Source organism: Capra hircus, chromosome 11 (genome assembly GCF_001704415.2).
Source record: "Capra hircus breed San Clemente chromosome 11, ASM170441v1, whole genome shotgun sequence".
NCBI classification, from domain to species: domain Eukaryota; kingdom Metazoa; phylum Chordata; class Mammalia; order Artiodactyla; family Bovidae; genus Capra; species Capra hircus.
In genome coordinates, this window is record NC_030818.1 from 30,489,161 (window position 1) to 30,505,906 (window position 16,746).

Sequence of the window (16,746 nt, forward strand, 5' to 3'; positions counted from 1 at the left end):
CTGGGAAAGATTGAAGGCAGGAGGAGAAAGGGATGACAGAGGATGAGATGGTTGGATGGCATCACTGACTCAATGGATATGAATTTGGGTAAACTCTGGGAGTTGGTGATGGACAGGGAGGCCTGGCGTGCTGTGGTCCATGGGGTCGCAAAGAGTCGGACACGACTGAACAACTAAACTGAACTGAACTGATGAGTACCAAGGTCCACATTTAATTTCAAAAGTATGTATGTTCATCTGAGAAGGATAGAACATATAATGAAGTCTCTTGCACGGTAGGCAGATTCTTTACCTGCTGAACCATCAGGGAAGCCCCAATATAAGATAGTATGCTATCACAGAAAGTTAAGTGATTACCAATTCTATGCATTTAGGAATCAAGTTTTAAAATCTGACTATGAAAAAGATGATAAACAAGAGACCTTTCAGCTTATTTCCCAGGTTTAATAATTTAATTGGATATTTTGATATCAGCAGGAATCAATAACTGCTTCTAGCTTTTCTATTTCAGGTGTAAGATGTCACTTTGAATAATTCTGGTGGTAAATTGCCAGGTAGAGACACAATCATTAAAAATTATTATATAAAATTCTTGACTTTTTGAAAAAGAAATTTCAGATAGTTTTCAATGTAGGAAAATCTTCTAAAGAGCCTCATATAAATCAGCTTCTTGAAACTCATCAACCATAAGGTACCTGACCCAGGCAAAGCAAATACAGAATGGTTGGGCATAAGTAGCTCTACTGAATTTACATGCACAAATACTCAATTTTAAACCTGATAGGATTTTTAATCATTAACTAATTTAAGTCTTCTGGTTAGGTCAGGACCTATCTGATAGGATAGAAAGTCTTCTTTGAAAGGCAGAGTACTGGCAACAGATGACTTCTTCCTTTATCTAACCCTCCAGGTTATCTGTGCTTACATCTGCCCTCAGCCCCAGGCAAGCTGTGCCCCTGGATGCTTTACCCTTCAAGGGAAGGAGGGAATTATTATAGGTCAAGAGACTGTGATTTCTGCCTGAGGAGGAAAAGCAGCCTGGGTGGTATTGGGATGCTGACTTTATTTTAGCAGTGGCTCTCCACCTTGGCTGCATAAGATAGAATCAGATTCTCTGGGTCTCTAGGGGAGAGACCCAGGTGCCAAACCTTTAATAATCTCTGCAGGTGATTTCAGTGTACAGACAAAGTTGAGAATCTTAGTTTTGGGACACCAAGTCTTATTTAAGTGCCCATCAGAATCACGTGGAGAGAATGTTAAACTTACAGAAGGCTAGGTCTCCACCTCTGGAGTTTCAGAGTCAGGAAATCTGGCTGTGCTGTGCTGTGCTTAGTCGCTCAGTTGTGTCCAACTCTTTGTAACCCCATGGACTGTAGCTCGCCAGCCTCCTCTGTCCATGGGGATTCTCCAGGCAAGAATACAGGAGTGGGTTGCCACGCCCTTCTCCAGAGGATCTTCCCAACCCAGGGATTGAACCCAGGTCTCCCACATCGCAAGCGGATTCTTTACTGTCTGAGCCACCAGGAAAGCCCAAGAATACTGGAGGGGCAGCCTAACTCTTTTCCAGGGGATCTTCCCGACCCAGGAATCGAACTGGGTTCTCCTGCATTGCAGGTGGATTCTTTACCAGCTGAGCTACCAAGGAAGCCCAGTAAAGTCTGGGGTGGGACCCAATAATTTGCATTTTTAACAGCTTCCCAGATGAATCGGTTGCTGCTGTCCCACACTTTGAGAACCCATCTTAGAAGAGTTAGATTCTTGTTACATACTGGAGTTCAGCTGTGAGTGGGGCCTAAGGAGAGGAATGAAAATTAAGAAGACAGACACCTCTAATTCCTCTCTTTTCAAAGGTAAAGTGAGCTGGGATCTACCACTGCATTGCTCATCCCCTATTTTCGTAGCCTTTATTTTACAACTTGAGAAAATAAAGGCTTTTTAAGGGTCATGTGAACAGCCCAAGGCTAATTACACCGGAATTAACCATCCCACTTTAGCTGGTTTCTTTGCCCCAGCAAACCAACCTCCCCCCTGCCTCAGCACAGAATCTCCAGTTAACCCTGATCGATTTATTAACCTTCTCTCCTCCCCTGCCCCGCCCGCAGTGCCCTGACGTAGTTGCACGGACAACGTGCACCCACATTCAAAGCCCACAGGGGGCGGTCCTTGGCGAGGCACCGCGTGCTGCGCAGGCGCAGGCGCAGGCAGCAGGGTGCTGGAGCCGGTGTCATGGATTGCGTCAACGGGGTGGTAAGTGAGGACCATCAGCATGGCCTCTTGGCCTGCCCCCCGTGGGGAGGGAGTGTGACCCTGGGGTCATGGCAGCGGAGCTCCCCGCACCACTTTCTTTCTTCCTGGCCCTTCACAGACATTCAGAGGCCCTCTCCCGTAGGGGCTTCGGCTGTTCTTCGCCTCCGTGTTGGAGGACACGGATTAGAGCCAGTAACTCACCTGGAAGTTGGATCTGGCTCCCATCAGAAGAGCAGATGCCCCTCCTCTTCTCCTGGCTTCTCATCCAAACTCAGGTCCTCTAGAATACGGATGTGAGATGGTGGTTAGCGGCGGAATGCACCTGAGCCCTGCCAGTTTCCTGTGTGTTTAGAATTACTAAGTTCAGTTGTACCTTTAATTGTAGCCCTTAATTTTAGTATGGCCGCTGTTGATTCTAAGCTGTATTAGTTACCTGATACAACAGGTAATGTGATACTTTGTGACCCCACCACATATTTTTAGAGGTCTCCCTCGTCCTTCCATTTTCCCATCCATAAGTACAGTTGAAATTGATAAACGGAGACATTGCTCTCCTACTGCTATGGAGTACCTAAACCTCACCTGAGAATTGATAGGCTAAATGGCCTTGTGAGACCTTCTATCAATCTTAAAAACCTGAATTAAAGGTAAAGTTAAGGAGTCATGTTGATTTTCAGTTCAAGTCAGAAGTTCACATTTGGTAAAAGGCAATGTAGCTTGTCCAGATGTGTGGTATTTTATGGGTTTCACCTATACATACACAGCATAAAAGGGTTCATGTCTTGAGAAAAGTTATTATCTTAATGTGTATCCATTGTCTGATTTTAGTATGTTTAAGATATGTAAAATAATTATACTTGAATTTACCATGTATTCCATTTGATTATGATGAAGATAAAATCTAACTGTAGTCCTCGAAGAGAAAGTAGGTCCAGTTCCTACTTTGCTTTTGAAATTTTGTGTGGTAATGGGTCATTTTCGATGGCTGCTGTTACATTTTAAGGGTAGATCTTAAAAGATGTTTTTATCCCTAGGAGTTTTTCCCCCTTGCTTTAAATGTGATCACACTAGCCAAGACCAACACTGAAGCCTCAGTTTAGCACCTTTATCAGGGTAAACTGTTTTACAAGAAGCGACTAATCTAGACCACCTAACCTTACTGTTCATACTTGTGAAAAACATATTACTTGAAATATTACTGATTGGCTTATTTATAGGCTTACTCTTGGTCTTCAGAAGGATAAATGTAAAGCCTAACTACTCTTGCCATGAATGTATTTATTTACTGAGTAGTAAGAAAAGCAATCCTTGAATAATAGAATTTTCAATTTGGCCTGTTAATTGCTGAAATAAGAGCAATTCAGCTACATTCCTATTTTGTCATTTCTTATCAGTCCACTAGGTTCAGGTCAGTATTGTTAATATACTTAGCGTGGCTCTCTCTTTTTTTGCATTTAGTAATTTTAAAATTTTATTTATTGTTATATTTTATTTTATTTTTTGGCCACGCTGTATGACTTGCAGTGAATCTTCGTACCTTGACCAAGATTGACCTCATGCCCCCAGTAGTGAAAGCGTTGAGTCTTAACCACTGGACTGCCAGGATTATGCTGGAAATGAAGCACAATTTACATAGATTTGAAGGACTGAGTTTATTTCACAGGGCTATTTTTCTATTGATATTGACCAATTTTTAATCTGGTAAAAATCTGCTTTTAGGGTGTTACTTATTCTCTGCAGGCTATGGAAGGGTAAGGTTCATTTAGTTTCTTAGTTTCTGTCCTTAGTTTCTCTTAGGAAATCCTTTTTGTTGCAGTTTACTTGACCATGGTTCAGGATATCTTTTGGATTACATGTGCTTTGGAAGTGGGAAGCACTTTGGTGACTATTGTAAATGCCTGCCCCAAACTTAAGAGGTGGAATTTATTTACATTAGTGGAAATAATAAACTCTAAAAACGCTCTTTTGATCTGTTTGAGAAAAGAGTAAAATGAAAACAAAAGGTTCATTTCCACCTGCCTTAAATTAGTTTCCTTTTAAAAAGGACTGGGGAGGTTAAATACTGACACAGAAGTCAGGGAACATAAAAACAAGCATACATCTTGATGAGATTTGTATCTCATGTTTTCTTGTAGTATTGTGATTCAGGGCTTCCCTGATGGCTCAGCAGGTAAAGAATCTCCTGCAATGCAGGAGACACAGGAGATGCCAGTTTAATCCCTGGGCTGGGAGGAAGAAAGTGGCAGCCCACTCCAGTATTCCTGTCTGAAATATCCCTTGTACAGAGGAACCTGGCAGACTATAGTCCCTGGGGTCACAAAAGAGTCAGACTTGACTGAGCAACCTACACGCTCATTGTGATTCAGCCTTATAGATAGACTGAGACTATGGATCTGAAATTAACACAATTTATGAAAAGCTAAGACTATACTGGGAATAGGATGCATTTAGTGAAAATCCTTGTGGTGGCTTTTCTTTAAATATAAGATTAGAAAAGTGTACATTGCATGTTTTTAAAGGCTGAGCACACTCAAACTTGAATGTAAAACTTTTAACAATTGCTTTTATGTAGGCTAAACTTTACAGATCTGTAATTGAAGATGTGATTGAAGGAGTGAGGGATCTCTTTGCTGAAGAAGGTGTAGAAGAACAAGTCTTAAAAGACTTGAAGCAGGTTTGTAGACAGTAAAAGTTTCTGTCTTTTGTTTTTTCAGCTTAAAAAATGGCTAAACTATAATTCAGACCTCTTAATTAACATTTAACACCTACCCATTTATTGAGATTTCAGTTGACAATTTAAAAGTTAAAAGAATAGCAGTAACTATCCTAATTTTTTTTTTTAAAGCAAACATTTTGTTTCTCTCTGCAGCTCTGGGAAACAAAGGTTTTGCAATCTAAAGCCACAGAAGACTTCTTCAGAAATAGTGTTCATTCACCTCTGTTCACACTTCAGTTGCCACACAGCTTGCACCAAACATTGCAATCATCAGCAGGTTGGATACAGTTAGTAAATTAGTAGTATTTGTCTTTGTAACAAATTCTTCTTTGGTGGTGGTTTTGAATTAGGGTAATATTCTTAAGGTAAGAGGGCTTGGACTTCAAAAATTATTGTTAAATAAATGAATGCAGGATAACTCATTACTGCCATGTAATTATTGATAAGAAAATTAGGTTGTTTAAACTATTTTTTAAAAAAATTCTATAGTCCCAAAAGGTGACAAAGCCATACTTCAGAAGAACAAGTTGTATAGTTCATGGGCTGTTGGGAGTACCCTCTGGTTATTTCAGAAAATTTAATTGGCTGTAGTCAAGGAGTCATCCAACCATTGTTGGTAAAGAAGCAGAGGGAAAGATGGGTACTTGCAAGCTTGTGCACTCTTTCTTCTTGCTGTCTGTATGTATTATAAATTTGCCATTGAATTGGAAGCAAAATGGAGCTTTTGTGAACAATCACTTTTATAAACAGGGCTATGGGATGTTATTCAGGCTGCTTCACAGTTTTGGATATAAAATGATGGCTAGAAATGGACCTTACATGTATTGTCACTAATCTTGGTCCTACTGAATGTAGATCTCTGCTTTTAAGGGAATGTTTGTCCATAATATGTCTATTAGTTTACACTGGAAAAGATTAGCGGTTAGCAATACTATTATGTCTTTCTAGCCTTTCTTTCTTTTTTCTCCCCTGATTCTTATGATCATTATGCTGTCCTGATATGTGTATGTGTATACATCTGCTTGTTGATACACAGAGACGCAGGCAGATAGAGACACTGACAGACGCAGAGGCATACACCAGCAGACACACCTAGATACAGACATGCCCAGACACACACACACACACACACACACGTAGGTTGTATTTGATTTAGCTGGAATTCAGTAGATTAATGTCTGCAAGGGTAGATTAAATTGTCAATACAAACTGGATCATTCATGGTATACTTGGGAAAATTCACATGAGTATATGTGGGCCAAGGCCAAGGGACGATAGTAAGGAGGCTTGTACCTCCTCTATAACAAGATGAATTTGTGTGGCAGCAATTGTAACTTATAAAAATGAAACCAACAAAGAATGTTGAGTTACCAAACAGCTTTTATCTAACGCTGTGCTTAAAATGTAGAATATTGCAGTGTAAGAATTAGCCATAGCAGTTTTAATTACTTAGTTGACACACTGAAACATTTTCCATCAAATTTTGTGTTTTTCTGGCTATGCTTTCATTTTTAATTTTATTGTTTTATTAGGGCATTCCTTTTATTTCTGCATTTAAATAACATTCTTTTACTCTTTTTTTCATCATTAAAGAACTTTAGAGATTTTTTTCCTTAGGAGTGGCTTGGAGTGTGGTCAGTGTGGAGGAGTAAAATACTTGACTGAATTTTATCAAAAGCATAGTTCTTGAAAAAAGAATAGCCAGAACACTTCCACTTTCTGTCATTCAAAATTGCAATACTAGATTTTGCCGCAAGATGGTAATATTACCAATGATTTAAATCACAAAATAGTCTTGCAGCTAATATATCTAGCTGACTTTCACTCAACACTTGATTCTAATTTCTTTCTTAGAGGTTAGAATAATAGAAATAATTACATTTAAATAAGATAGTTTTTCTTATTCTCCTCTGCGTCATTCATAATGAAGTGAAGAGGAAGCACGTGTACCCTGTAAAACTGCACTATAGGCCTTATTGCCTTCCATCTTCATTTCTAGGTACTCTAGTAGCTAGTAAATAACCTCATAAAATTGGAAGTGCTTTTTATGTCTTCTCATTGTAAGCTTTTAAAAGCCTGATTAAGATGACCTAAGCTTATGCAACCTTTTCATCTCTTGATAACAAGTTCTAATTAAATCTACAACGGAATAAGTCATTTGCCTTTGTCTATTCCACGCATTTTATTATGTTTTCTTTGACTGTATTATCCATTTGTTTAATAATTTGCTGTATCTTCAATTGTCAGCTTTTTTTTCTTTATTTGGTGGGGGGCGTCTCAGGACCGCTTTACACTTTAAAATCGAGAACCTCAAAGTACTTTTCTTTTGGGTTATAGATACCTGTCATTGGAAATTAAAGCTGAGACATTTTTAAAATGTTGATTTATTAATTTAAAAAGTGATTGTATGTTAATATATATTTGTTTAAAATAACTATTTTCTAGAGCAAAAAGTATTTAGTGAGAAGATTGGTATTGTTTCACTTTTCTGCAATTCTAGTTAATGTCTGGCTTAATTCAAGACAGCTGGATTCTCATATCTATTTCTAAATTTAATCTGTTGTGATATATAGTTTTAGCAAAACTACATATAAGAAGAAAATCTAATATTCCACGGTGAGATAATTGAAAAAGCAGGAATATTTTAGTAGCTTTTTCAGGTAATTTGGTACTAAGCTAAAACTCAACAAGTGGTAGCTTCTGAGAGATTAGGTGCAAAGTAGAATCAATATCCGGAGAAGGCAATGGCACCCCACTCCAGGCAGTACTCTTGCCTGGAAAATGCTATGGACAGAGGTAGCCTGGTAGGCTGCAGTCCATGGGATCGCTAAGAGTCGGATACGACTGAGCGACCTCACTTTCACTTTTCACTTTCATGCATTGGAGAAGGAAATGGCAAGTCCTAGGGACGGGGGAGCCTGGGGGGCTGCCGTCTGTGGGGTCGCACAGGGTCGGACACAACTGAAGTGACTTAGCAGACTGGCAGGCAGAATCAATATCAGTGGACTTTTTGTTAAAGTTCCCTGGTATATCTTACACTTTGAATGACTCTCTAACCTATGTGTAATTTTGTAACATATGTTGATGACTTGGAAAATGTTGGTTCACTGAGTTAAATATTTGACACACTGTTCATGATACAGGATAAAAAGTCATCATCATCCCCCCACATCTCATCAGAAAAGGGTTCTAAGTATCGGAAAGCAATGAAGCTCACTGTTGTGGATATAGAGTTTCCAAAATTCTAATTTTTGCTTGAAAACTTGAATTTTATCATTCCTAAACAAACATTGTCAGTTTGCTTTTCTTTGAAGTGATGGGCACACTTAGTTCATTTTCAGAAAACTGCCATATACCCAACTTTGAAGAACCATGGTTACTGTCAGTTTTTCTTTCAAGTAAAACTAGTGTTTCTTGAAAAAAAGAAATTAGCTACGTCAGCTCCCAACTTAAAGAACAGCACCGCTGCATCTCGTTGTACTTCCTTGTACTTCTGTATGCTCCAGAAATGCTTTATATGTTCTTCCAGTTTCCTCATACAGAATATTAAAAGGAAGTATACTTGAGGGTTGAAATTTAGTAAAAATAATTATTTATAGTTACATTAAGGAACTTCTTAAGTGAAACAGTTTTGTTGTTGCTGGTTTTATTATTATTTTTTAGTTGTGAGTAAATAGCAATGGAGAGTAAACACAGGGAGCACTAGTAGGGTTTGGTGCTTACAGGCTTAATTCATGTGACAGTGCCTTCAGTTTTAATCATTGTGGCTTTGGGCCACAGTGCAGATGTCAACAATACCCTGCCCCAAATGCTTAGTGAGAAATGAAAAAGGCATAAATTGCCTTGATACCCTGGTGGCTCGGATGGTAAAGAATCTGCCTGCACTGCGGAAGACCTGAGTTCTATTTCTGGGTTGGGAAGATCCCCTGGAGGAGGGCATGGCAACCCACTCCAGTATTTTTGCCTGGAGAATCCGCATGGACAGGGGAGGCTGGTGGGCTATAGTCCATGGGGTCACAAAAGTCGGACATGACTTAGTGACTAAATGACCACCGTTCTATACTTATATATCATTTATAGTCTTTTTAAAAAATAATTTTAAAGAGCATCTTTAGATTCACAGCAGACTTGAGAGAAATTTCCCATGTACTGCTTGCTCCCTACTCAAGCATAACCTCTTTATTTATCAGCATCCCTCAGGAGGGTGGTGTATTTGTTATAATTTATGAACCTGCATTGATATGTAAAGTCACAGTTTACATGATCACTTTTGGTGTTCTACATTCTGTGGGGTTGGCCAGGTGCATAATGATTTGAATCCATTGTAATAGTTTGATACAGAGTATTTCCATTGCCCCCAATACTTCTGTGCTCCTTTTTGTCAGTTCCCCTCACACCAGTCCTTGGCAACCTCTGATCTTTTTACTACTAATATCTCTATAGTTTTGCCTTTTCCAGGTTGTCATATATTTGGGATAGTATAGTATATAGCCTTTTCAGGTTGGCTTCTTTCCGTTAGTAATATGACTTTAAGATTGTTCCATGTCTTTTCATGGCTTGATAGCTCCTTTTGTTTCAGCACTAAATAATATCCCATTGTCTGGAGCTACTGCAGTTAATATATCCACTCAGCCTCTGAACAATAACTAATTGGTCTCTGAATTTGGCAATTATGAATAAAACTTTGTAAAAATGAGTGTGCAGGTTTTTGTGTAAAAGTAAGTTTTCAACTCCTTTGGGTATAAATACCAAAGAATGTGATTGCTGGATCATATGATAACAGTATATTTCGTTTGGTAAGAAAGTGCCAAACTTTCCAAAGTGGCTGAACCATGAGAGTTTTTTGCTCTGCATATTTGTCAGCATATTGGTGTTATGTCTGCCATCTGTATATCTTCTTTGGTGGAGTGTTTATTTAGGTGCTTAATTTATTTTTTAATTTGATTATTTTGTTGTTGTTAAGTTTTAAGAGTTCTTTGTATATTTTTGATAAGTCTCTTATCAGGTATGTCTTTTGCAAGTATCTTCTCCCAAACTGTGGCGTGTCTTCTCATTCTCCTGACTTGTCTTTCACAAAGCAGTTTTTAATTTTAATGAAGTCCAAATTATCAGTTATTTCTTTCATGGATTGTGCTTTTGGTATTGTATCAAAAAATTCATTGCCATGTTTAAGTCATCTAGATTTTCTCCTGTGTTATTTTCTAGGAGTTTTATGGTTTTGCATTTTACATTTAGGTCTATGATCTATTTTGAGTTAGTCTTTGTGAAGAGTGTAGGGTTTGTATCTAGGTTCCTTTCTCTTTTTTGCATTGTAGGTTCAGTTTCAGCACTTTTTGTTGAAGAGGCTGTCTTTGCTCCCTCGTATTGCTTATACTCCTTTTGTCAAAGGTCAACTGATTATATTTATGGGGGCTCTCTCTGGGCTCTTTGTACTGTTCCACTGGTCTTTTTGTCTATTTTTGTTTTGCCATATGACACTGTCTTGATTACTGTAGCTTTATAGTAAGTCTTGAAGTTGGGCAGTATTAGTAGTTCATTTTTTTCTCCTTGAGTATCATATTGGCTATTCTGGATCTTTTGCTTATAATGCACTTTTGAGAGAGAAATGGGATGCTATTGATAATAACCTCAGAATAATAGGTGTGAAGTAGGACTGTCTTGAGCACACTGGGATGTGTCGTCAGGCTGCCTCTGATTGCCGTATTCCTAGGGCAGTTCCAATCACCATCTGATTTTTGGTCTTCATGTCACATAGTCTTTTTGATGCAACCATCAGTCACTGTGGGAAGACGATAAGGAAGAACCAGGAACATTGAGAGATTTGTTGGCTTTCAGCTTTGAGCATTGAAACTCTTAAACTTCAGGTAAAAACTGTATGTCCAGTTGTTCTTGAACTTGGATCTGTTGAAAGTTTAAACACTGCTGTTGTCTCTTGAGATGATTTGAATTAGAATATTCAGTTTGGTAATCAGGAGACAGCCATGTGCTAAAGAGTAGCCACAAAGAAGAAATTTAACAGTCTTTGCACCTCTTGAATAACGTGACTTGGATATTAAAATTTGGAATGGTTCAGAATGGACCCAAGTTTGTTAAGCTGCCTTAATGTATTAAGGGCTTCCCTGGTGGCTCAGAGGGTAAAGCGTCTGCCTGCAATGCAGGAGACCTAGGTTCAATCCCTGGGTCGGGAAGATCCCCTGGAGAAGGAAATGGCAACCCACTCCAGCATTCTTGCCTGGAGAATCACATGGACGGAGGAGCCTGGTGGGCTACAGTCCATGGGGTCACAAAGAGTCAGACACAACTGAGTGACTTCACTTTCACTTTCAATGTATTAAAGACTTTTTGGTGTGTAGGGAAAAACACACTTATAACTGTGAATGTTGCTATTCTGTATTATATAATTGTATAATATATATTATGCTATCTTTTTACAAAATTCATTAAATTATATTTGGCAGATTTAATTCCATCTATATTCTAAAGCTCATTGTTTGTGAAATTTGCTATTTCTAGAGTATGAATGAACATCAAAATTCTGACTCTTCCAGTTCAAGTAAAAACATGTATTCAGTTAAAACTTAATTGGTTATCAAAACTGTCTTGAGTATTTTAAAAAATACGTTTCAGGCACATATAATTTGTGAATGTGTATGAATGGTGAATTTAACTTGTGAATTTAGTATCAAAATTAAGTAGGAACTGCGTGGAACTTTACTATAAAATTTTGTTAATTCAGTTCTTTTGATGACTATAAAGAAACTCTTAAAACTCTCTTATAGCTCTGTTTGATTTATATGAGTAGAGAGAATTATCCTCTGGGATTTATTTCAGAGTATTTAAAAGGGGAGAATTATTGCTATTTTTCCTCAAGAAATTCTTTTAATTGCTGCAGACAGTATGTTAACAGATTTTTGTTTCCTCTCAGGCTATGACTTAAGCTGTACCAGCCTAAGCTTTGCTCACTTCAGCTAATTAAGACTAATACCATTGTGTTCCTGCCACTCCAATTCTTTCTAATTTAGCCTTTCTAAAAGAATGCCTGTTAATAAGCAAAGCCATAGATGGCAGAAGATAAAAATAATTTTGTACCTCATTAACTATCAATCTCTGTAGCTTCACTTCTGTTGTCTTAATGTGACAAGAATGGTTAGTTAAAAAAATTTGCTCTTCTGAGCTGTTTGTTGTATGTGATGGAGCCACTCTAGTGTCAGAAATGGATCTTGGGGGAAGTGAAAGGGAAGTCGCTCAGTCATGTCCGACTCTGTGCGACCCCATGGGCTGCAGCCTACTAGGCTCCTCCATCCGAGGGATTTTCCAGACAAGAGTACTGGAGTGGGTAGCCATTTCCAAGTCTTCCTTAACACAGTATGTGAAAAAAAATGCCATAAAAATATTGTATTTAATACATACATGCTGCTTAAACATGCAAAAATGTTTTTTATTTCATTAAAGAAAAGAGATGGTCTTCTAACAGTCAGGTTCAAGTAGATAAAATGAACCTTGAGGTAAGGTTTAAGGTTATGTTGGTCAACCAAAATCCTTCTAGTAACTATTTGTTTTTTAGACTGATGTTTAAATAAATTTTATTGAAGCATAGTAGGTTGAAAATGTGTTAGTTTCTGCTGTACAACAAAGTGAATCAGTTATAAATATACATATATCCACTCTTTTTTAGATGCTTTTGCCATATAGCAGAGAAGGCAATGGCAACCCACTCCAGTACTCTTGCCTGGAAAATCCCATGGACGGAGGGGCCTGGTTGGCTGCAGTCCATGGGGTCACAAAGAGTTGGACACGACTGAGTGACTTCACTTTGACTTTTCACTTTCATGCATTGGAGAAGGAAATGGCAACCCACTCCAGTGTTCTTGCCTGGAGAATCCCAGGGATGGGGGAGCTTGGTGGGCTGCCATCTATGGGGTTGCACAGAGTCGGACACGACTGAAGCGACTTAGCAGCACCACCTTTTCCCACCCTAGTAACTGTAAGTTTGTTTTCCCCATCTGTGACTGATTTTGTAAATAAGTTCATTTGTACCATTTTTTTTATTCCACATATAAATATTACATATTTGTTTTTCTCTGACTTCACTCAGTATGACAGTCTCTAGTTTCCACATTGCTGCAAATGACATTATGTTGTTCTTTTTTAGACGTATTTTTAAACAACTGCATTTGAAACCATTTGGCCAACTTTTAGATGTACAATAACCAAAGGGACAGTTAGCACAGGAAATTGGTGCAAATGAAGATAAATGAGATGATAGGTTTAATGCAGGTTGAGTTGGTGTTCTCCTAAGAATTTATTGTCATATTTTTCTTCGCAGTTTACCTGAAGTCCTGCAGAGACTTCAGGAGACATGTTCTTTTAGATTTACTCCTAAAACTGTGTATCTGTGTTTGCTTAATTACTTGACTAAAGTACTATAAATAAATTTTCATGAAATAAATGAATTGAAATTTGTTTTGAACCTATTAAAACTTAGAATGGTTTATGGTAGTTTACATTTTTGTTTTTTGTTGGTTTTTTTTTTGCTCAAAGTATGCTTGGAAACATGCCATAAAATTACTTTTTTCTGTTATGAAAAGTTGTGATGGAGGTACACTGACTTCCTAAAGATAACCTAGCTGTTTCCTTATGGACTTCTATATTCTATAGTACAATATACTTGATTGCAATGGGATTTTGTTTTGGTACTGAAAATAGTTGTAAAGTCTTTATCTGAAATTGTTGGGAAAAGATATGATTAACCATTTTTACCTCACTTGGAATCAGAAAGTATAGAATTTATCATGGTTGAAATGTTTTTGATGGAAAGCATTAAAAAGAATAAGGTATACTTAGAGCAATTTCATTAAATTGGTAAAATCTAATGACTGTGTGATGTTTATTTTGTTTTCTCTACAGCATCGTTAGTTATTCCTGCTGGTAGAACTCGTCCCAGTTTTACCACAGCAGAACTGGTATGTAGCTTATTTAAGATATATTTTTAAAAGAGATGCCCCAGTTTTACTGAATGGTGGCCGAAGGCTGGGCAGAGATGGAATTTGTAAAACTTTAGTTGAATGAGGAAAGATGTCATAAGGGATGGGAAGACAAAAATAGCTTCTATAACATAGGTGTTGGAAAAATTCAGTAGTTTCAGATGTAATATTTTCTCACCAGCTTTTCCTGTCTTCCAGAACCGTTGTTAGCATCTGCCAAGACTGTACCTACAAGATTAGGAAATTTCTAAAGTTACATTGTATGGCGTTTTAATACACGGTGTAATGTTATATACTTACATGTTGGTTCCTAAGTAGATGATTTTGATATGCTGCATTTTCTGATTTTTTCACCCCTAGCGTTGAGGCACATCGTAGTTCTTCCTTTTATTTAAGTGGAATATTTTGGTTATTTTTTATCTTTGTGTAATAGAGGTCGGTTTTACCCCTAGGATTTGGGGGCATGAGATAAAATTTAAAACTTACATATAGAAAATTGAGTAGTTTCCAGGTGGGGAAAAATAGAACTATTTCTCTCTCTCTTTTTTTTTATAAGGTTTCCCTGGTGGCTTAGTGGTAAGAAATCCACTGGAAGAAGGCTGAGTGCCGAAGAATTGATGCTTTTGAACTGTGGTGTTGGAGAAGACTCTTGAGAGTCCCTTGGACTGCAAGGAGATCCAACCAGTCCATTCTGAAGGAGATCAGCCCTGGGATTTCTTTGGAAGGAATGATGCTAAAGCTGAAACTCCAGTACTTTGGCCACCTCATGAGAAGAGTTGACTCATTGGAAAAGACTGTGATGCTGGGAGGGATTGGGGGCAGGAGGAGAAGGGGACGACCGAGGAGGAGATGGCTGGATGGCATCACTGACTCGATGGACGTGAGTGTGAGTGAACTCCGGGAGATGGTGATGGACGGGGAGGCCTGGCGTGCTGCGATTCATGGGGTCGCAAAGAGTCGGACACGACTGAGTGACTGAACTGAATGCAGGAAATGCAGATTCCATCCCTGGATCAGGGACATCCCCTGGGGAAGGAAGTGGCAACCCATTCTAGTGTTCTTGCCTGGAGAATCCCATAGACAGTGGAGCCTAGTGGGCTACAGTCCACGGGGTCACAGAATTGGACATGACTTAGCAACTAAACAACAACAAAAGAGGATATATGATCCACTAACTGTTCTTCCTTTTCTTTCAGCCCATGAGTTACCTTTCTGAGGTACAAGAATTTTGTTGTTTAGTCGCTAAGTTGTGTCTGACTCTTGTGACTCCTTGGACTGTAGCTCTCCAGGCTCCTCTGTCTTGGGATTTTCCAGGCAAGAGTACTGGAGTGGGTTGCCATTTCCTTCTCCAGGGGATCTACCCCACCCAGGTAGAGAACCTGTGTCTCCTGCATTGGCAAGCAGGTGCTTTACAGCTGAGTCACTTCGGTTGGTTCGGTTCAGTCGCTCAGTCGTGTCCGACTCTTTGCGACCCCATGAATTGCAGCACGCCAGGCCTCCCTGTCCATCACCAACTCCCGGAGTTCACTCAGACTCACGTCCACCGAGTCCGTGATGCCATCCAGCCATCTCATCCTCGGTTGTTCCCTTCTCCTCCTGCCCCCAATCCCTCCCAGCATCAGAGTCTTTTCCAATGAGTCAACTCTTCTCATGAGGTGGCCAAAGTACTGGAGTTTCAGCTTCAGCATCATTCCTTCCAAAGAATCCCAGGGCTGATCTCCTTCAGAATGGACTGGCTGGATCTCCTTGCAGTCCGAGGGACTCTCAAGAGTCTTCTCCAACACCGCAGTTCAAAAGCATCAATTCTTCGGCACTCAGCCTTCTTCACAGTCCAACTCTCACATCCATACATGACCACAGGAAAAACCATAGCCTTGACTAGACGGACCTTAGGTGGCAAAGTAATGTCCCTGCTTTTGAATATACTATCTAGGTTGGTCATAACTTTTCTTCCAAGGAGTAAGCGTCTTTTAATTTCATGGCTGCAGTCACCATCTGCAGTGATTTTGGAGTCACTTAGTGGACCATTTATTTCTGTTTCTTCATTAAAAACAAAAATCATCGTCCTTACCACAATTTTTAGAAAGAATGTTGCTGCTTTTGATAGGAAACCAGTGAAGAAATATTTCTATCTTTGAAATTCTTGGAAATAAGTTCTCATTAATGATGGTCTTCCTTGGTGGCTCAAATGGTAAAGAATCTGCCTACAGTGCAGGAGACTCAGGTTCATTCCTTGGGTCAGGAATATCCTCTAGAGAAAGGAATGGCTACCCACTCCAGTATTCTTGCCTGAAGAATTCAATGGACAGAGGAGATTGGTGGGCTACAGGCCATAGGGTCACAAAGATTTGGACCTGACTGGAGCAACTAACACACATACAAAAAGTAAAATCAGATTTAGAAAGTAAAAAGTGATAGGGCCCTATAGGATTATATCCCAAAGGTAGCTGTTTTAACTGTATGATATATATCCATTTAGACTTCTTCATCAGAGAAGGCAATGGCACCCCACTCCAGTACTCTTGCCTGGAAAATCCCATGGACGGAGGAGCTTGGTAGGCTGCAGTCCATGGGGTCGCTGAGGGTCGGACACGACTGAGCGACTTCACTTTCACTTTTCACTTTCATTCATTGGAGAAGGAAATGGCAATCCACTCCAGTGTTCTTGCCTGGAGAATCCCAGGGACGGGGGAGCCTGGTAGGCTGCCATCTCTGGGGTCGCACAGAGTCGGACACGACTGAAGTGACTTAGCAGTAGCAGCAGACTTCATTAAAGATAGTTATATTAATTTTCACAGT

At 39.2% G+C, this 16,746-nt stretch overlaps 1 protein-coding gene across 1 annotated transcript in view; it reads left to right on the forward strand.

The window, feature by feature from the left end:
• Positions 2,227-16,746, forward strand: part of GTF2A1L (general transcription factor IIA subunit 1 like) — a 46,702-nt gene continuing 32,182 nt past the window's right edge. The window contains exons 1-3 of the mRNA XM_005686581.3: positions 2,227-2,247; positions 5,117-5,240; positions 13,871-13,926. Coding sequence (XP_005686638.2) covers positions 2,227-2,247; positions 5,117-5,240; positions 13,871-13,926 — 201 coding nt within the window. The remainder of the gene's footprint in view (positions 2,248-5,116; positions 5,241-13,870; positions 13,927-16,746) is intronic.